This window comes from Spermophilus citellus (assembly GCF_964194105.1).
Source record: "Spermophilus citellus genome assembly, chromosome: 6".
NCBI classification, from domain to species: Eukaryota; Metazoa; Chordata; class Mammalia; order Rodentia; family Sciuridae; genus Spermophilus; species Spermophilus citellus.
The window spans coordinates 76,483,258-76,506,189 of NC_138187.1; the positions used below are offsets into that span (position 1 = coordinate 76,483,258).

At 32.7% G+C, this 22,932-nt stretch overlaps 1 protein-coding gene across 1 annotated transcript in view; it reads left to right on the forward strand.

Moving 5' to 3' along the window:
- The window catches only part of MALRD1 (MAM and LDL receptor class A domain containing 1), a gene marked incomplete at both ends in the record, with an annotated part of 684,412 nt that overhangs the window by 449,334 nt on the left and 212,146 nt on the right, over positions 1 to 22,932 (forward strand). The window contains one exon of the mRNA XM_081298191.1: positions 16,257 to 16,385. Within this exon, the coding sequence (XP_081154317.1) occupies positions 16,257 to 16,385 (129 nt within the window). The remainder of the gene's footprint in view (positions 1 to 16,256; positions 16,386 to 22,932) is intronic.

Genomic DNA, 22,932 nt, shown 5'->3' on the forward strand with positions numbered 1-22,932 from the left:
TACAAGTTTAAAAATCTAGACAGTATTATTTGCCAGATTTGATGGCAGTATCCTGATGCAAATCAAGATAAAATATTTTAGCTTTCAACGTTTGTTTATCAATAAAGATGTTTCCAGATTTAAGTTGTAGATAAAATTTTGTTGTAGTCCTGATTCTATAAGAGCACCCCGTACACTAAAAAAAAATCAGCAAATATATTTTTTACTTTTTAAAAATTGTAGTAAAGTGCATAAAATATAAGACCATCTTAATCATTTTTAAGGGGACGTGGATGGAATTAAACATATTCACTTCATTGTTCTCTGTCACCACCATCTGTTTCCAGAACTCTTTTTATCTTCCAGAACTGAAGTTCTGTACCCATTAAGACATAGTCCCTCATTTTCTACGTACCCTCCCACCCCCAGCAACATCATTCTATTTGTCTCTGTAAATTTGATTGTGTTCCTAGGAGTGGAAGAATACTTGTGCTTTTGTGAGTAGCTCACTTCATTTAGCGGGGTATCCTCCAGGTTCATCCATATTGTGACAAGACCTCATTCCTTTTTAGGGCTAACACTGCATTGTATACATACTACATTTTTTTTTCTTCTGTTCATTTCTTAGTGGACAGTTTGCTCCACGTTTTCACTCTGATGAATAAGGTTGCTATGAACATTTCTCTTCAGGTCCCTGCTTTCAGTATTCTGGGATATTTTCCAAGAAAGAACTCTGGATCATGTGGTAATTCTACATTTCAAGTATGAGGAACCGTCACACTATTTTCCATAGAAGTTGTAATATTTTACATTCCTATTAGTAGTACCGGGGCATTCTAGCTTATCTATGTTCTCATCAACACTTGTATTTTCTGTTTTTAAGTGGTAACCATTATAAGGCATGTGAAATAGTATCTCATTTTGGCTCTAATATATATTTCCCTAATGATTAGTGATTTTGAACTTTCTTTTTCTTTCTTTTTTTTCATGTGTTCATTGGTCATTTGGGGTTTTTTAAAAAATATTTATTCACCTTCTTTGTCTCTTTTATTCTTTGTTCCTTTTTAGAGATACATGACAGTAGAGTGTATCTTGATATATTATACATAAATGGAGTATAACTTCCCATTCTTGTGGTTGTACATGATGTGGAGTTACTCTGGTCATGTGTTCATATATGAACGCGCGAAAGTTCTGTCTGATTCATTTACTGTCTTTCTGTTCCCATCCCACATACCTTCCGTTCATTCCCCTTTCTCTAATCCAATAAACTTGTATACTCCCCCTCTTTGCCTCTTTCTTAATCAGGCTAATTTTTATTGTTGTCATCAAATTTTATGCACTTATTTTTTAAATGAGTAGACAGAAGAATATAAGCAATAAGATCACCATTTTTCTTGTCATTGAGGAGTTATATCAGAACACAAACACACACACACACAGATTTATAAATTTATTTTAGCCCCAATATAAATCCAAATAGATAAATAAATGTTTCCATTTTCCAGTCTTTTAATCAAATAGGCAAGACTCTTTTCTATAATCTCATTAGTAAATTAGTAAAACAGTATTTTTATTCTAAGGCATAGCTTCTGTTGTTTAATTTTTGACAGCCTATTGAAGAGTGGTCTGTCATGATTTGTGTTCATCAAGCATAGTGATGTCATCTCTGAGGTCGTTACAAGGGAGCAGCCCATTTTAAATTGAAAATTAACATATTAATAATAAATATTTATAACTCTAGAAAGTAAATGATAATATAAAAGGTAATTAATGTTTCCTCAAAGCAGCGTTTTGTTGTAGGAAAAATGCTGGCCTATGATAAAAGCAAAAAGAATTAGACACTTTAAAACCCAGAATAGCAAAAACAATTCTAAGCAGGAAGTGTCAATCAGGTGGTATAGCAATACCAGATTTCCAACTATATTACAGAGCAATAGTAACAAAAACAGCATGGTACTGGTACCAAAACAGGCGGGTGGACCAATGGTACAGAATAGAGGACACAGAGACTAATCCACAAAGCTACAACTATCTTATATTTGATAAAGGAGCTAAAAGCATGCAATGGAGGAAGGATAGCATCTTCAACAAATGGTGTTGGGAAAACTGGAAATCCATATGCAACAAAATGAAACTGAATCCCCTCCTCTCGCCATGCACAAAAGTCAACTCAAAGTGGATCAAGGAGCTAGATATCAAATCAGAGACACCTGATTTTCCTTAATAGGACACCCATAGCACAAGAGTTAATAACAAGAATCAACAAATGGGACTTCCTTAAACTGAAAAGTTTTTTCTCAGCAAGAGAAACAATAAGAGAGGTAAATAGGGAGCCTACATCATGGGAACAAATTTTTACTCCTCACACTTCAGATAGAGCCCTAATATCCAGAGTATACAAAGAACTCAAAAAATTAGACAATAAGAAAACAAATAACCCAATCAACAAATGGGCCAAGGACATGAACAAACACTTCACAGAGGAGGACATACAAACAATCAACAAGTACATGAAAAAATGCTCACCATCTCTAGCAGTCAAGGAAATGCAAATCAAAACCACCCTAAGATACCACCTCACCCCAGTAAGATTGGCAGCCATTATGAAGTCAAACAACAACGAGTGCTGGCGAGGATGTGGGGAAAAGGGTACACTTGTACATTGCTAGTGGGACTGCAAATTGGTGCAGCCAATTTGGAAAGCAGTATGGAGATTCCTGGGAAAGCTGGGAATGGAACCACCATTTGACCCAGCTATTGCCCTTCTCGGACTATTCCCTGAAGACCTTAAAAGAGTGTACTACAGGGATACTGCCACATCGATGTTCATAGCAGCACAATTCACAATTGCTAGACTGTGGAATCACCCCTGATGCCCTTCAATAGATGAATGGATAAAAAAATGTGGCATTTATACACCATGGAGTATTACTCAGCACTAAAAAATGACAAAATCATGGAATTTGCAGGGAAATGGATGGCATTAGAGCAGATTATGCTTAGTGAAGCTAGCCAATCCCTAAAAAACAAATACCAAATGTCTTCTTTGATATAATGAGAGCAACTAAGAACAGAGCAGGGAGGAAGAGCAGGAAAAAAAGATTAACATTAAACAGAGACATGAGGTGGGAGGGAAAGGGAGAAAAAAGGGAAATTGCATGGAAATGGAGGGAGACCCTCATTGTTATACAAAATTACATATAAGAGGTTGTGAGGGGAATGGGATAATAAACAAGGAGGGAAATGAATTACAGTAGATGGGGTAGAGAGAGAAGATGGGAGGGGAGGGGAGGGAGGATAGTAGAAGATAGGAAAGGTAGCAGAATACAACAGTCACTAATATGGCAGTATGTAAAAATGTGGATGTGTAACCGATGTGATTCTGCAATCTGTATTTGGGGTAAAAATGGGAGTTCATAACCCACTTGATTCTAATGTATGAAATATGATATGTCAAGAGCTTTGTAATGTTGTGAACAACCAATAAAAAATAAATAAAACCTTCTACAAATTAAAGACTGTTTTGCCAACTTTATCTTAGTTAAATATAACAAGAACCCTTTTTACAGATAAAGAAGGTACAGTCTAAAAAGATGAGGAATCAAGAATCAGGAATAAAAATTGAAAAAAAAAACTAATGTTAATAGTATATTTCCCACATGACAAGCATATCCTGAAAATTTTGCATACATTAGCTCATTTAATGTTCATTCACCTGATATTCATATGGGAACTTCAACATGGTGAGTCAGAGAATTGAAGAAACCAGTGCATCAGCCATTCTTGGGAACAGTAAGTTCCAAGAACCTAAGCATCAGGGGTTTATAGAAATATGCTTCAATGAGCTGCCCATTAGTGCCTGTGGCCCCTAACCCTGCCAATTCTGGGTGTCTTTATAGAAAAGTTAATCCCAAATGGGATAATCCTGTTAGTTCACCTTTGATCACTTGTCTGTACTTAGATCAATCAGCCACATAGTAACCATGCCAAATGAGAAATCTGACTTTTTGGAAAGATCAGTGAAATTTCACTAAATCAAACTGTTTTGACAGATTTTAAGGAGATTTTATTTCAGATTTTCTTTTTAAAAAATAGCTAATATTTTAATAACTGTGAAGGAAAGAAAATAAGATAAAGAATATCTACCATGAGTTCCAGTCTCCACAGTTATCCTTAATCTACAGTAAACCTGTTACATTCTAGAGATCTGATTGAAATACAATATGAAAAATGCTTCTAGATGAAATTTCTAGACACCTCACAAATGTAAGAAAGTTTGATAGAAATGGTCAAAGACAATGTTATACTTGAATTAGACTTGTTTGTATTCTTATTATTAATAAAAACATAACTTGATCATTGCTTAACCCTGAAATTTGCACATAAATTGAAAATTACATAACAGTGTCCTGAGGTGACTTTACTACATAAATAATAGATAAGAGGGGCTAATTAAAAGATCTGAATCAGGTACTCAGCATTTCAAAAGCTCTCCTACTTCATTAAAACCCTCTGATGGTATTAAAGTCAGAGGAGTTGAAGAACCTTGTTGTTTTAGGAAAGCCATACATTTTCTTGACTGTGGGCTTGTTTTTCTTTTATTACACATATTGCTGATTGTTATAATCCTTCCCCCAACTTCCAGATAAGAGTCAACACAGATTAATAATAGATACAATTAATATTTAGCATTTATAATACACATTCTGGATATCAATTTTACTTACCCTAAATAATAAAGAATATTTTTTGCTAAAAATTGTGGGATAGCAGGTCAGATAATTGGATAAGCCAGTGCATAAAACTGTTTCTTGGGAAAAGTGTTCCAATAACCTAAGCTGTGAGAGCTCAGGAAGATTTGCTCCAGTGAGTTGCCCTTTGGATGTCTGTGTTCCCTAAACCTGACATTTCTCTGTGTCTGTATGTCAAAGTCAATCCTAAATGAAAAATCCTAATGGTCTATCTTTGATCAGTTGTCTATTCTGATAGAATAGAATAGGTAGTGTCACCTGTGATCCTCTGTAAGCAACATCAGAGGCCTCTGTTTAGTCCCAGGGGCTACACTTCTTCCCCATTTGGTGATGAGTTATTTGGTGAGGAGTCTTTTGAGTTAAGAAGAGGTGCGTCCTTAGAGCCTCTGCTCCCTGTTCTAGATCCAGGATCTCAGGTGTCTCTGATTGCACAGATATAAGCCTACTTACTTACCTTTGTAGGGCTCTTCCCCGGCCCTTTCTTCTGCATGGTATGTATCTTTTGGGCTGGAGGGATGGTCATGAGATGACTATGAAGATGAGAATGGGCTTTGTCCCAGCATACATTATGACCTATAGTGATAATCTGAGCAATTGCTGTGAACCAGGAAACACATTCATCTTGTGCTTGCTTTGAACACCACTCCAGGCTGCAAAGAATAGAACTTATTTTACAAAACCTTCCCTGTTACATTTTTTATCCATGTAACAATTTCTCACACCTTGAACATAGAAGATCCATGACCCTCTCCTTGGGGTATGTACACTTCAGAAACATAACTCTTATTTCAATGCACATTTTCAAACTCTCCATCTCAATAGCCCAACTATCTTTGTAATTTTTTTTACTAAAATTGTTAATATTTTGATTTTTACAGCTTATTTTTATAAGGTCAGTGGTGACAAACTCTTAGGCTGTATGTGACACTTGATTTCTTTATTCCAGTGAAAGAATACATGCTGGGATGGGAATGCCTATGGCCAAATCCCTCCACAAGTATGTTTCTTAAACCTCCAATGCCCAATAATTTTAAAGGAATTTTTCACTTACATTTTACTTCATAAAAGATTTATGTTTTGTGGAGCTGGAAAGAATAATTATGCTTAGGTTAGTTGCGTTGACATTTTTGTATTTGCATTAATACATTTTAAAAACAAGGATATTCAATAAATTAATTTAGTACCTTCAAGGTACTATTCAAAACTCCATAGAATTTAGAGATCTAGAGTAATTGAATTATTTAATTTCAGGTTACTTTGGGCATTTTACAAATGTGGAATTTATTGACTCTCAGTTTAACGATTATTCTACTACTCTTTAGAAGTTGGAAATGAAAAAAAAAACTCATATGGATGACTAAGTATTTGTTGATTTGGTGGTAAGATATAAAAATAGCTGTTTTCAACACAGTAGGAATGTGTAACTTTTATCAAATAACAAAGTTAATTGAACATATATCCCCTACCCTATATTATTATTCCTATAAATCCTAAACAAAAGTTACCTGAACACAAGAAAAAGTAATTTCTTGAGATAAAACTGAAATGATCATTTGAACTTTCTTTCTTGTCATTCTCCAACAGATATATATGACAATGATGCTTTATTGTCAAATTTCCTTTATACCTCCCTTCAATGAAATATAGGTAGAACAAAGAGTGCACTTCCCTGTCAGTATAGCAACTGGAAAATTGTAATTAAGTCTACAGACATGACATGTCCCATCCATTATGACTTTCTTCAAGTTGGATTTGGAATGCTCCATGTGAATGGACATCCTTAATGATGTCTGTTGATGATGATTAGAGTTTCCTAGAGTGATTTCTCCTCTTCTCTTGCTATTTTGTATCTCATAACAAATTAATCTTCCTCAACAGGAGTATTCATAGTTTCAATATTCCCTGTTACTTTTAGCCTACTTCTGCTTGGATTGTTTTTGCTGTCTGCCTCCTGTCATCCTGTGCCATGGGCCGCCTTTTTTATAAAGATCTTATTGAATTACCTCATTGTCTGTGTTTATGTAGATTATCAAAATCAAGGAATATATCACATCTCCAAATTTGTCTTGCCAATAATTATCAATAAGGTCATGCCAATAATTATCACCCAGACTATTTATTCTTTGGTTTCCAATGGTTAAGGGTTTTCTTAAAATCATTTTTAACTGCACAACATTCTAGGAATCTTTTTACTTGATTTGTTTTGAATTCAATAAATATGGCACTTAGCCCTTAGTATTCTATTCATAGCATATAAGAATATGTTTTGTTTAAGAGAGCCACCTATTCTGATTGTAGCTGTAAAAGCCCAATCAGCTATCCCGAGTTTAAACACAGTTTGACAAATATAACTTGCTCACTCAAACGGTTCCTGGGCTCTGTGCTCTATTTTTATTATATAACGATAAATGTAGTACTGTTCTTCCTTTAAGGATTCCTCAATGTTTTCAGAAGGGGTTTAGTTTGTTGTAGAGAAAAAAACAAATAGGAAACGTATCATTATCTTTTACTTCAATATTTTGTTTTAAGTTTAGGATGTCCAAAGTACTAGGAGAGCTAGATGGTTAAATGGGCCTGAACAAGATCAGTTTGGGAAGACACAGCACCGAACTTGTGGGTTATAGGATTGGACACTTGGGAGAATAAGAGGACTTAACCATCTTGCTGGATAAGAGTGAAAACTGTGTAGCCCAAACATCAATTCTGGCTTTGCTAATGAATAGCTGTGTGAACTTAAGTAAGTTAATTTTTTTTAATCTACACCTATTTCATGGAGTTGTGTTGAGAATTGTATTAATTAATCTACTCAATGTGCTGATATAGAATGAAGGATGTAATAATACCTTTTCCACAGGAGTTGGAGCTACCATCTTCATTAGCATCATTACAGTACACCTTACCATAAACATTGCATTAATTAAACTTATTGCATTAGGCTATAACTACAATGAAATAGATCCAAAATAGATCAAGAAATATATTCCAGTTTAAGGAATTCACTTTTTATTCACTTTACAGTGAACCGATTAGTGGAGAGCTTTTCTTATACTTTTTTTTTTCAAGGACCCAGTCTGATTTTCAGGCTCTGGCCTTCAAGATCTACCATAATAATTATGACTTTCCTATCCATCTGAGAGGTTCAGGAAGAGACCACAGGAGCAGCATGTGACAGTTTGTATGACCTCACCTGTCAGTGGAACAACTAACTAACACTCGTGGTCTCACTAGAGAACATCTTATTACTCAAATGGAAGTTGAGAAATAAAATGTCTATCCAAGTAACCACTCCCCAACAATAATTATGCAATATTAAAAAAGCAAGTACATATGTTTCCAGCAGCCATCTGCACCACATGGCTGAGGAAGAATGAGGGCATAAAAATTTGAGAAAAGCAAAGGTAGATTAAAAAAAGTTGTGTATCTGTTGACCATGAATAGATGTTTATTGTATTGTAAGGTATACTCTGAAGCAAGGGGAAGAGGAATATAAGGTAGGAAGAAAAGGGAGAAGAAAATATCTCAATTATGTCCTTAGTAGAGTATCTGATATGCTGTAGAGAAATCTCCCAGAAAATGTAGCATAGAACTTAATGAAAGGACATAGAAATATAGATGTCCCATCAACTTAAGTTGAAAGTTAAAATCGTTGCGGTGAGTGTGACCCTTAGGTGAGAGTGAATGAAAAAATGAGAAACACACACACACAAAATGTCTCCTCTGGCATTTAAAGGCCTGGACTAGAAATGGAGCCAAGGGAGAAGAAGGAATGTCAAGAAATGTTGGCATAGTACCAAGAATATAGTGCCAACAGGCTCAGAGAATTGAGGGTCACACACCAGATGCAGCTCTAGAGTCCAGAAAAGAAAGAGTTTGTGTGTGTCTATTAAAGTGACAGGAAATCATCAAGTATCTGAGCCAAGGTTAATTTAATGGACTAGTAGAAACTTCGAAGAGGTAAGGCATGATTGGGGGCTCCCGAATAATTAGACCACTAAAACTTTTTCATATAAAATCACAGTGGTCCTTGTCATGTGGAATCATTCTGCCTTTTCTTGGCCTCATCATTTTATTTTCTCTGTTTCTTCTTTGTAGCCCTTCTAAACATGAGTTTTGTTATAGTGTTAGATCCTTGAAATCAGTAATATGAAGTATATACAGCCTAGGATTCTACAATCCTTTGTTCGTCAGTTATACAGAATATTCACAAAGAAAACTAGATATTTAAAGTATATTCAGATATAAGAAAATTAAAGGTAAAAATCAGTGTTTCATGTGAGATAAGAGACATTTCTATTTATAATTTTATTTCAAACAAATATCAAAACAGGTTATAAAGTCACTTTTTGTTTTAAAAAAGTCAAAAGCTGATCTTCAGGATATATTCCTTTTAGCATGCACACCTTGCCTTTGTGCAAATAAAATTGCTTCTTTTTTTCCCTCTGAACTCTTGCTGTACACTGATATATGGCCCAATAACTCTGATAGCACTTCTGACAATTTTGTCACAAACTGAACTTTGCTGCTATTGAGATAGCTGAGGTTACAGTTTCAGATGTGTTGCCATCAATTACCTGATATATGCGCTGACCTTTTATAAACCTGGCAATTCTTTTGAACATAAGATAGATTTAAATAATCATGGTGAATAAAATAAATAAAAGGTATTGTTCTTTTCTGGACATTTGAAAATGTCGATCATATAATATCACATTATCCCTAGAGTTGTGATTTTCTTCTGTTTGTAAAACTTGTTCCTGGTATTTCTTTCTAAATGAGAGAATATTGAAGTGAAACAGTCATCTATAAATAAAGGTTAGTGGTGCATGATCTTTCTAAATAAAGCTTCCCTTTTATCATCACAAATGTTGTTCTTCCTTTAAATAAATGTGAATTTTCTAGTCATATTAATTTTTAATAGGTTGCCAAACTTGTTTATAAAGAAAGTAAGAATGGAGTTTTATAATGAAATTTCTATTTTCTGTCCTTTGAGTTTTATATGTTTATTTATGTTCTGGCTCATCTCTCTGCTTGGTTAAATGTCTATCTGGGATGATAGGTAATTTGAAAGGCTACCTATTAAATAAATTTACTAAATATGTATTGACACACCAGTACAGATGGGACTACTTTGTCTTTTGACAGGAACTCATAAATATCTTCAATTATAGCACTAACCACACTGTTTGATAAATTTTCATTACTAATTATAAATAATTATAAATCCTTTGAAGGTTTATCTCAATAACTTTAGTAGTGTCTGACTTGTTTAACATGTTTCTAAATAAAAAATGGAAGATTCTAAATTGATGCCATCACTGAATGCAAACATATTGTACTTTGTATAAGAGAGTGATTGCTCTTATTGTCATTTAAGACCAACTTTAAATGGCTTACTGAGGGTTAAAGAGCTTTTATAAGAACTTGGGTTCAAATAATTATCTTGGTCCATATATTTAAACTGCCCTTTAGCAATCAATATTTGCTGTCAAGAATAACCAGCTATAACTAGAGGTAAACCTTCTAGTTATAATATCAACACTTTTGAAACATATCTACCATAAAACTATTTAAAGACATCAAGACAAAATCAGTAAGGAATGATGGGAAAAGCCATGTATTAACAAGTAAAAAGAAACCTTGTTTCATAAATGTTGCCTCTTCTAGCCACTAAAAACACATTTGACTATTTAGATTTTAATTAATACACTCAGATACACATTAATATCTGTTGGGTTTTATGTGAACTCAAGGAAGAGAGTGCATGTGCCAGTTTTTGCTATTTTTTAAAGCACCGAACCATTTGGCAATATGAAATTAGCTGAAAATGTAATCTAAATAATGAGTAATGTGGAAAATTGATTTGTGGGGAATTTCTTTGGGTTATTTTTAGAATGCATGGTATAAAATATAACAATTTTAAAAATACCAACTATATTGACAGTTGGAATGCAGAAAAATTAATAAGTCACATTATAGAATGTGCATGCCATTTACGAGTACATGAAAATAAGTTTTAAAAAGCACTCATTAGATGGTGGAATGAGATGGACATAATTATCCTAGGTACATGTATGACTGCACATTCAATGCGACACTATATCATGTACAATTAGAGAAATGAAAGTTGTGCTGTAATTGTGTACAATGAATCAAATGCATTCTGCTGTCATATATGCCTAATTAGAATACAAAATAAATATTTTTTAAAAGCACCAATTATTTACTCTTAAATAAAATCTAAAAGGGAAAAAGAAAATCTCTCAGTTCAATAACCAAAAGCAAAAATATGGATTATAGGCAAAAGTTTACTTTCCAGAAGCCTAAACAATTTGGCACTCTGAACATTGACAATGGAATCTGGGGCTGAGAGTTTTTAATTCCCTGTAAGATCTGGAGTCTATACCTGAACCCTTTGCATAATGTTTCATCCTTTCTATGACTGGAAAAATTGCTTTATATCTAGAAATTTTCAAGCTAATTCGCTGCAAGTCCAGAGGCTTGGAAAGAAAGAAAGAAAGAGAGGGGGGAGAGAGAGAGAGAGAGAGAGAGAGAGAGAGAGAGAAAGAAAGCCAGCCAGCCAAAGCTTAAACCTGTGCCATACCACACATAATATAATATAAGACATGAAATGGAAATTCCCAAACAACAAATGAATAGTAAAATTTCTGGAAAATTTTGAACTTCAAGGACAAGTTAGAATTTATGATGTTGGAACCATGTGCTCTTAGAATCATAAAAAATAAAAAAACATGAAAAAAGACTGAATATTAAATTGGAATAATTAAATTTGACTTTTTGAAAGAAATTAAATTATAATTGAAAATAAACAGCAGAAGAAAAGTTAAACAGATTAGAGACACAGAAAAATAATAAACTATTAAGTAAATGTGAGTAAATGCATCATCTTAAAGTAGAGGGAAAAAAACTATGAGATAGAGATTCAGAGGTATTGGGGATAAAATAAATAAATCCAACACTTTTCTAATGGGTGTTCAAGAAGCAGAGCACAGAGAATTAGAGGAAGATGGTATTTCAAAGGATAACATTGGGCATATTCCATAAATGAAAAATCACTCAACTCTTCAGGTAATCATTGTCTTAGCACCAGGGATCAGAGAAGGATCAGTATCCAGAGTTGCTACCATGTATCAGCTAAAGTGTCTAATGTTCAATCAAAAATTATAAGATATGGAAATGAATATGAAAAATATGATCAATATATAAGAAAGAAAGCAGCAGAAACTGTCTTGAGAGGATCCAGATGCTGAACATAATAAATATGGTCAAATAAAAAAACAAAGTGTGCTTGAACAGCAGGGGAGGTAGAGAGGGAAGATGGGAGGGGAGGGGAGGAGAGGGGGGATAGTAGGGGATAGGAAAGGTAGAATACAACAGTCACTAATATGGCATTATGTAAAAATGTGAATATGTAACAGATGTGATTCTGCAATCTGTATTTGGGGTGAAAATGGGAGTTCAAAACACAATTTGAGTCAAATGTATGAAAGATGATATATCATGAGCTATGTAATGCTTTAAATAATCAATAAAAAATAATAATAAAAAAAGTATCATGACAATGTCTCACAAATAGGAAAATATTGATGAGACAAATTATGAAAAAGGACTAAATGTAAATAAAAAATAGAATAACTGATGTGGATGTTTTACTATACAGTGTCAACAGTAGTTTGAACTAGTACAAGAATCAATGATTAATAGAGATTATGCAATATCAAGAAGAGAAAGAAAAAAATGAATAAAAAGGAAAATGTGGGACATCTTTAAACATTCGAACAGGTATAGAAGGAGATCAGAAAGAAAGGACAGAGAAGAGAGGCAGAAAGGATATTTAAAGAAATAATGACTGACAACTGGTTTATCTGAATTATCACTCTGATGAACTGATGTTTAAGGAAGAATGAGAGAATATTGTGTTTAAAACTTGGGTCCTCGTCACCATTAATGAATTTGGACAGGATTATTTTAATAGAAAGTAATTGGGCCAAACTGAATTAACTAAAATGTAAGTAAAAATAATAAATTATATATATATATATATATATATATATATATATATATATATATATGACTTATAAGAAAAAAGTAAAGCAAACCTAATAGAATAAATAAATCATGCAAATTAAAACACTGATAGGGCATCATGTTATGGAAGAAAAAGGTATACAGAGTGACATTCATCCTCTTACAGATTATCATTTAAATCAACATAGCTACTTTGAAAATCTATTTATTAATAGTTTTCAAGAGCCCATAAGGACACAAATTCCTCAGTACATTTTTTCATTCAATAATGCCATGTTTTGGAGTCTCTCTCACATAAATATTTCCAACTATGCCTAAGTTACATATAGTTTTATTAACATAAGATTATATAAATATAAAATTATTGAAACCCCTTATAAGAATTTAGCAATAATATAATTGTTAAGTAAATTAAGGTATATTTAGTTTTCAATGTATTTTGTACATGTTAGTAGTGACTGAAGTGCAGACAAAAAATATGAAAACATTTATATGATAAGTTATAAATAAGAAAATATGACATGTATGTTACTGTGTTTTTCGAAAATATTAAAACTGGGAAAGGAAATGCAGAAAACTATGGGAAGTATTTGTGTAAAAGAGAAGGATTTCATTCTACATTTTGCTTAATGTATCTAAATTATTTTTATAACAAAATACTTTTTAAAATTTAGAGTTTTTATTCACCTATCATAATAAATCAAAGGTTAGAAGTATTTTGAGAACCAAAAGACCTAGTTTCTCAAAGCTTCACAGCATAACATGTCTATGCAGAGCTGATCAATTTATTTACCCTTGCTCACTTGTGAATATCTCCAAGTCTTTGGTTATAAAAATTCTTTCTTATAGTATAACCTTGTGTTCTCTGTGCATCTAGGTGCTTATTTGGTTAGGACAAATATAGATTCTTGGATATTTTGCATGTCTTCTTAAATTTCTTTGGGAAGTTCTCTGTTTAAAATTTCATTTATTCTTTGATTTGTAGATAGCTACTTAGAAACCCTAATTGTTTTTTTGTTTTGTTTGGTTTTGTTTTCAGGTGATTTTCAGTCCAAATGTATTGATTAGTCAACTAAGGGACATGGTCTACAAAGGCCAGAGGTGTGCCCATTGTATTTTTTTGTATTCTTCATAGTGTTAGTATTCTGTAAATGAGAAACGAAGGTGCCTAAAATGTATAGCTGGGTGACATTCATAGTATGAACTCTCAGGGCATATTGAATATCATCACTTGAATGAGATGATCACACAAGTATTTGTTCAGTAAATATAATGTATAGAATGATTATATTTAGTTCAGTAAAATGAACCCTGAGTAGGGGAGCACCTATTTTAATGTAAATTGAAATATACATATAGTCAAGGATTTCTTTGACTAGAAATTCTGTTTCAAAATAGAATTAAGTCCATTTTCAATTGGTATCACTTTCAAGCTGTTTATGGGTTGTTCCAGTCTAGAGTAAACTGGTCCTATGATGCCTCAGGGTTTTACTAGATTAAATGTTTACTTCTTATAACCACATCATTTTGTAGTTCATGTATTCTTTCCAGGATCTTTCAGTTTATCATGCTTTAGCTTTAGTCAACCTTTTTCTAAAGCTAAATAATTATCTAGTCTTTACATACATATGCTGCTAGCCAGATTATCTCCAACTCTATATTATAAACACTAATGTTCTTTCATTTTTACATTACCAAGTTTAGAAGATGCGAGATTCTTTGCTTTTGCATATCTGCCGACTAGGTGACCAGTTATTGTTGTAATCATTTTGGTTGAATAAAGACATAAATGACTAAACATGTGTAAGACATTCACTAACTAAAATAATCTGCCTTTTCAATTTACATTCACATTCTTGTCCTAAAAATTTATATTTCTTGGTATTGTAGGCTCTTTTTCTTTATTTATCCCTGGTTCTCCTAATATAACCATAGAAATTCTAGTTATTGTTGATTTACTGCAATTCAAAATACTGACTTGATTTTTCACCATGTCTTTGCCATTCTATATTATTAAGGAAAAAAAGCTTTATTTTAGAAATATAGTCTATTTAGTCATACTTTAAAGAATTAATGAACCAGTTATTTAGATTGAATTCAAAACTTATATCCCCTGTGGAGTAATTATATGGCTTTTCGTCTTATGGCGTGGAAAAATAAAACAAGCTCAAATGCATGTACTTTGTATACTAAACAATGTCCACATACTGCTCTGAGTTAACCATAAATTCTCACTAGTGTTAATTAAAATTCTGTGGCAAACTTTATAAACTACTCATTGAACATGACCTTTGAGTCTGTGTCTTTGTCTTACTAAGGCCAATAGTTAAATATTTGCTCTTAAGTCTTAGATACCCTTGCTTCGTTTTTCACATTTATATCTTCTAAGTTTTACTAGTAAGTTATTCCCAGAAATTATACAGGCGTTAGCTGTTGTATTAAAGGGATGATATGGAAATGATAGATACACACTCTTCTTCATGTCTATAAGAGTTTTAATCTGTTCATTCATGGAAATACTGTCTTTCTGTAAGTAAATTACCCCAATACTGGGTATACCAGCCAAGTGTCTGGAATAGTATAAGTTTTAAAGAAATTGCTGAACTTTATTTGTTAAAATCATTAAAAAGTAATTTTAGAACTTGAGAGCAAATGATGGTAAAGCTATGAAATATCAGCATTTGTCTATATCTCAGTTAAGATAATGTTCAAATATATGAATTCTTTGAAAGTACTCTGTCAATCCACTTTTCTAAGCTTCCTTCAAATGAGTCCAGTATGTCTTCAGTTATTACAACCTACACTTAGGAAGCACTAGTTGTATTTTAGGTGCTATGTCAGGCCATAGAGAATACAATGAAAATGTCTGAGAGCTTGGAATCTAGAGAGACAGATGAATGTGTAAACAACTCTTAAGGAAGTAGGAAGCATTCTAATATAGGAATGAAGTGGTTCTAAGAGGACCAAAAGACAGGGAAGAGGGGGAGATGAAGCAAAATTGTTTCTTTGATTATGATGTTGAATACTTGACTGTCTAGGGTCTAAAAGGGACTAGTTAGTTTAGGCAGTGCAGGCATCATGTGTAAATGCATGGAAACATGGAGAGTAATGTCACACTTCAGTCATAGGGCATAATCTGTAGATGTTTATGAGATGAATCTCAGAAAGTAAAACTGGGAAACTAAGTTAAGCCATAATTAAAAATAAAGGATCCTTAATGCCTTGATCAGGAGTTTGTGTGTATATAATAATTCACCATCAGCCCATGAGCGGCTAAAAGGTATTTCAAAAGTAATTCTCTGTAACTTTCTGAACAATTGCAGGTGGGGTGGAGAGAAAGGCAGTTAAATAGAAGCATATCTTCTTGGATAACTGTTAAAATCACTACCTTATTTAATACTGTGAAATCTATAGAACAAGAAGACTCTTCAAATGTAATGAAAACCTGGACTAAATAATGTTTTTTCACCCCCTTAGTTGGAGAGATTTCTGAGATTTGCTCAGAAGCCACTGATTTTTTGTGCGAGGACAAGAAGTGTATTGCAGGCCACCTTGTCTGTGACTATAAGCCAGACTGCTCTGATAGATCTGACGAAGCTCACTGTGGTAAGTGTGTCTTTCTGGTTGAATGTGGTTGGTTTACTCAGATTTGTGCTTTGTGAGTAAAGAAACATTGGCTCTGAGGGCTAAGGAAAAAAATGTTTTTTTTTTTCATGCACAAGCATAGATTTAGAATCATGAAAACATTTCCCCCTACTTTCCTTTATAAATATCTAAATGGTAGTCTTCTCATTATTTTCTATAGTGAAATCTGTAGAAAATTATATGTCAAAAAATTTCCACCACATATTTATGCAGAAATGTCTAGAAGATCAGAACTAAAATGACCAGAAACTGAACTCTACCTATCTACATTTTTCATTTGTTTTTATTTCTTTTTTCATTTCTGTTTCCAAAAAGGTTTATTTTATGGTTGAAGCTAAAATGAGCTCATTAAATAAATATCAGTTTAGTAACTGATTTTATCAATTATATTGGACTAGAAGTACTCCACTCGTTTTTTCTATCCAAATTTTTATTCAAGTAACTTTTTAAAAGTCTTGTATAAAATCAAATACATAATTGTAAAGTATAGGAAATATTTAAATCCAAATAATTTTTATGTATCTTAACTGATGAGCTCTCATATAGAATTTTGACCCTTACATACTACCTATTATAGTTATAATTTGCTGCAAAGAAGGCACCCTCAAAATAGTGGCCTCAACAGTAGTTTCATTTTGGGCTGACTATTGTAAATCAGTAATTCAGGCCAGGCAGTTGCTTTCCATTTCACATGATATGAGTTAGTACAGTGGGACTAGAAAAATCACCTCTGTGATAGCTGCTTCCCTTCCAGGTTTGGAACATTGGTACTCTTTGGTCTCGTCATCCTACTTGATGGGCATCTTGTTCTCCAGGGGTATTTTATGTTCTTGGGGTTCCCAGAACATGACAGTTACAGAGGACATGTCAACAGCTATTATACACATGACTAGATTCTTACTGGTAGTGTTCTAAGAGCCCCAGGAAAACCCGCAAAGAGCCTTTAACTTAGCCTTAGGTTTTCCAGGATGTACACCAACTTCATTCTAGTGGTCAAGTACATAACAAAGTCTAGCCTCAAATATAAGAGAGAAAATAGACTTCACTTCTCAAAGGGAAAACGTCATACATTACAAGAAAGGAAGAATTTTTGGAGACAAGTTACCACCTGAGTTTATTTAAATTTGTGTTTCTTATCTTACTTTTATTCCTTGGCATCTTATAGGGATGATGCTTCTGAAGGACTGACTTTCTTTCATGTTTCTTTTTTATGTATCTTATTTTTTTAATTATATAAAATATATGTAACATAAAATTTACTGTTTTAATAATTGTTAGTGCATGGTTCAGTAGCATTAAGTACATTTGTATTATAGTAAAGCCATCACCACCATCCATTTCTAGAAATTATAAAATTTAAATTCTGCCCATTAGCTAATAACTCCAATCCTCTCCCCAAACTCTGACAACTAGAAATCTAGTTTCTGTCTCTATGAACTTGACTGTTCTATATACCTCATATAAGTTGACACATATAAAATTTGTCTTATTGTGACTGAATTATTTCACATAGTTTAATTTTTCCTAGGTTTATTTCATATTTAAATTTTAAATGGATTTCTAAAAGGAAATAAAAGTGCTTGGCATAGGTTTGCACTATATGAGTACATAGCATTATAATGGTAATTTTATAAAATGTCATGTTTTTTATTTTTAAATTATTAAATTTATAATATACTGGACAACACTTTCTAGTGCTATTTCTAACTACTTTTAAAAGTACCAAAATTATATATGCATGTCTACAAAAATTATATATACTGTCTACAAAAATTAATTCCAATGAAGTTCTAAAAGAAAGGCCTAAATATTTGTGAAATCACCATTTTCTGCACAAATCCATAGCAAGTAGAGGATCTAATAAACACTCATAAACAATAAAATCTTGGACAATTTTATGAAAATTCTTAAGGAAAATAATTTGAGTATGGAGGCATTGACATCCATAACCCAGTGAAGGGAAAATGGCAACTTCCACATGTACATATAAGCTTATAATAGATATTATGTTGCTTTCACTTAAAGATGCACATGTATTGAAAGTATTTATATAAACTCAATATTTTTTCATTTATTCCTATTTATTTTATGTGCTAGGAACAACTTTCTAAGAATTGAGTACCTCAGAATGCATAAGATTTTATTTTAGGCTTCATAAACTCACTTTATAATGTGGGAGGAAAAACCTAGGGGGAAAACATATTAAAATATAATGTTCTTCAATTTTTAGTATATAAGTTGTTCATAGCTGAAAAGATTCCTGATTAATTTTAAAATACAGAAAATGCTGCCCATAATAAGGTTACTACCCCTTACTTGGGGACTACAAATGAAGACTAATATGAGTGCATTACATGCACATATTTGTATATGTAATGTAAATATAGGCTTGAAAATAAAAGGAAGAATTACTAAGTATATTGGTTTTTCAAATATAAATGAGGCCCATTTTCTTTTTGCTTTTCTCATTTTTTCCCTTTCAGGCTGCTCATATGATTTTTATTTTTCCTACAGCTATTTGAAGTATTGATGTGAAAACACATAGGGGCGATTTTGATTTTCAGAAACTGAAGTCAATGACATACTTAAATATGGTTAGTTATATCCACAATTTTGATAGACTACTGCAGGAAATATTTAAGTTTATTAAAACAAAAGCAATATGTCATGAAAGAGAATAGTCACTATTCTTAAAAATCTCTTGATGGATTTTGTTCAGATCCATAAAATGTGCTGCATAACACACATAGACAGGAGACATTAACTCTACCAATCGACTTCATCAGTATTTCATATTGATGTTCTTCTGGATGCATTATAGACATTAGATCTGAATTCCTGCAGCCAGATAGATCATCTATTGTGAATAATGGAATGAGTGATCACATTTTCAAAATGATATTTAGAGAAATATAGGGAATGAATTGACTTTTGTAGTTATTAACCTGAAGTCTTCATTTTGACTGCAGTCCTCTCTTGTTAGGCAATTATTGTAATTCTCAAAGATTTCATTTTCCTCACCTGTGTGGTATGTATAATAACATCTATCCAATAGAGTAATGGATATACTAGATAAATGAATATATTGAATTAAATTAAATATTTGTTCAGTGTTCTGAAATGTATAATGTTAGCCGTTTCCAATTCATTTTTATATTCTTTCAAAATTTGTCAGTCAGATTTAATGTCTCACTTCTATGTTTTTTATTATAATCAAAAAAGAAATGGTGATGTTCCTCAAGACTAAATTATTACTGTATGTTATCAACAAAGATAAAATTTTCTTTTGCATTTCTACCTCCTTTTTATCGCTATCTCCTTTTACATAAATGCATGGTCTCTAACAAATGAGATCAATTATCTTGTAAAAAAACTTAATAATTAAGATAGAAAATCTGTTTTTTTTCTCATGGAATTATTGTCCACTGCCTTTATTCAGTCGTCATAGTGTTCCAGGTCAGTATGTGGGCAGATGCCTCCTCTTCTCCCTTTCACAGCGTGGACAGATACCATTATTTAGTCATGTCACTCTTATCTACTATAACAAGATTCTTCGAAGTCTATCTCAATGCAGAGCTTCAGCAAGTCATTTTACAAGGAAAAATACTTTTCCCTAGAAGGCATGTCAATATCCTGTACCATGCATTATGGTGTGTTCAAAATGAGGTGACTATTGGAGCATAAGGAATAAAAAATAATAAACTATGGAGCTATGCCTCTAAAAATATAAATTTATCAGTATTTGCACTGATCATATAGCCTTGTGTCCAAGTATTAAACCACTGGGAAAAAGCCAGTTGTGTTAGTAATGCTTTATGTCTATTTAAGGGATCATGATTAATATCACAATTGGAAAGTAAGTTGTCCCAAAGAAACTGCCACTTTGAAAAGACTGATATATATTCATTATCAAGAGATATTATATTCTTCACATCATCCATCTTTCAGTGGATATTTATTGAACCACTTGTGGTATGTATAGTGCAGTTCAGTAATAATACCTGATCACATAGAGAGGTTTACAGTAGCTTAGTGCTGATCAATTAAAATGACAATGCAAAATGAAGAAGCAATGGATTTCTACATATATGGTAACAACTGTAAATGCTGGGAAGTGTCTTATCCAAAAACCATCCTGAGTACTCATGTGCTCTGGAGAGGGAGAGATAGGGCTTGAGCTGAATATTCAGAGATGAGTAATATTTGCTACTGAGCATATCGAGGAAAGAATATGTTAGTTAAGATGTCTTGGGCAGAATTTCTGATCTTGACCAGTTTAAACAACCTATCAGCTAAGTGCCTATTTATCCCTTTTTATTCCTTAAAAACCGAATGATTTTATTGTTGACACCATTGTGACTAGCAACAACAACAACAAAAAAACATCTTCTCCAAATTTTTTTCACAGCCACAAGAGGCCAATGAAATCTATATAGAAAGTTGAGAAAGTTATGTATTTCATAAAAATGAAGACTAGAATAGAAAAAAAGTTCTTTTTAAAAATCTTTCCTCATTCTTTTTTTTTTCTGTGCCTTGAGTCTGTGTGGTACTAGGAAGTACAGGGTCATCTTGCAACTAGGAATGAGCAGAAGGAGGAGAAGATAGCTCAGAGAAAGACCATGCAGTTAAGCCATAGTACTTATCTCAAAATGAAAACCTGATGACTTTTTGTTAATTGAGATAAATTAATTCCTGTCTGCTTATAGTTACTGTAACTTGGAGTTTTAGTTGTTTGGAGCCAAATGCATTTCTAACTAATACAGACAATAAGCAAATGCATTATCTCAAATAACGAGAAACAACAAATGTATGGAATTGTACGGATGCCTGTCTTCTTTATGCTTCCCATCTTCAGGTAACCCACTTTGCTATAGAATTAGTTCCTCATATCAGTTTTTATATCTGCAACTCTATCCTGAGAATAAACAAATAGATTTTCTTCCTTTTGGCTTCCTTTTAAGAACAAGGCACACTTTTCCTAGATGTCTTTTCCATAGTAAGTCTCATTAGCTAGACTTGCATTCCTAATCTGTATTTAAGTAATAAAGAGGACAAAAGAGAAATAGTCTCATCACTGTGGGTTAGATTATCCATGTGCCTGAGTGAAAAAAAGGGGAATACTTACATAAAAGTGCACCTTGGAAAAGATAGGGAAAGAATGCCTATAAAATAGTAAGCAAGCCAGAGAAAATATCCGAGAGAGAGAAAGAGAGAGGGGGGGGGAAGTAGTCTGAAACATAAATGGTTTAAAAAGCAAGTTTATATTTAAGAGATAATCTTCTGAAAATGTGAGTGGAGTAAAGACCATTTTGAACATGAGACAGATTTTATTCTAAAAATACTTTGCCTCAAAGTAAAGGTTATTGTATTCAAGACTAGTGATTTGTGAGAGTAGTTTCAGAAAGTGTGAAGAAAATGGAATATTTTCAGCAAAAAAAGTAATGCAAGAGCAATCTTAAAGATGCTCATGTGGTTTGGGTTTGTAAGATTGATAGGATGAAGCCTGCACTAAAGACAGTCTCTTAAAATAAGCCACCAGCTTGAACCAGTGTGACGGTTACTGGATGATAATGGAGGGAACAGATTCAACAAGTTCTCAAGGAAAACCTATAGTTATTGGTGGAACATTGAAAATGGAATCATAGAATATAGAATCAATGGTGACTCTGAAGGTTTGCATGTTTAAAAAGAGATAAGACTCGTGTTATGAAATGGAGCCATGATCTCATAGAGAATAACCTATTTGGAGAGGTGAACAATGAGTTTGTTTGGGGATTGTAGGTTTTGAGTGACAATTGTATATTCCAAATAGAATGTATCTAAAAAGAATATTTAAAAAAAATAAAAACAATTTATCTTGCTAAAAAAGAATCGTTTGAAGATGTTGTTCTGTTCTTCATTGTAGTTGTAGAATCTCAGATCATCCACGCAAAAATATAGAAGTTCATGGGAAATCATGAATGAGGATAAATATAAAGAGTGGTAAAGTTAAGCCAGTAAATATATATATATATATATATATATATATATATATATATATATGTGTGTGTGTGTGTGTGTGTGTGTGTGTGTGTGTACACACACACACACATATATATATGTGTATATATATATGTATATATATATATATTGAACAAGGATAGCCTGACTGTGATTAAAAGATATAGAAAAGTTGTGTAACCTTGAAGGAATTAAAGCTATGGGATTGTAATAACAGTATTTTGATAAGGAGTTGAGATCATGGGCATATTTGCCTTAGAAAAGGGAAAAGGAAAAGTGACTGATTTTGAGATGGAAAAAATAAAATATGAGACTTTATCCTGATTGTTTAGGTGTCTCTAAAGTTGAAGATAAAAACACATGTTAAGTAAGGTGGGACAGGAGGAACACGGGTGTCCTGGTGAATAAAGAAGGATGTGGAATAATTTTCATAGAGTTAATGTGTCAGAGTTAGTTACATAGCAGTACAATAGTATACAACTTGTATGTGACATCATTTTAAAGAATG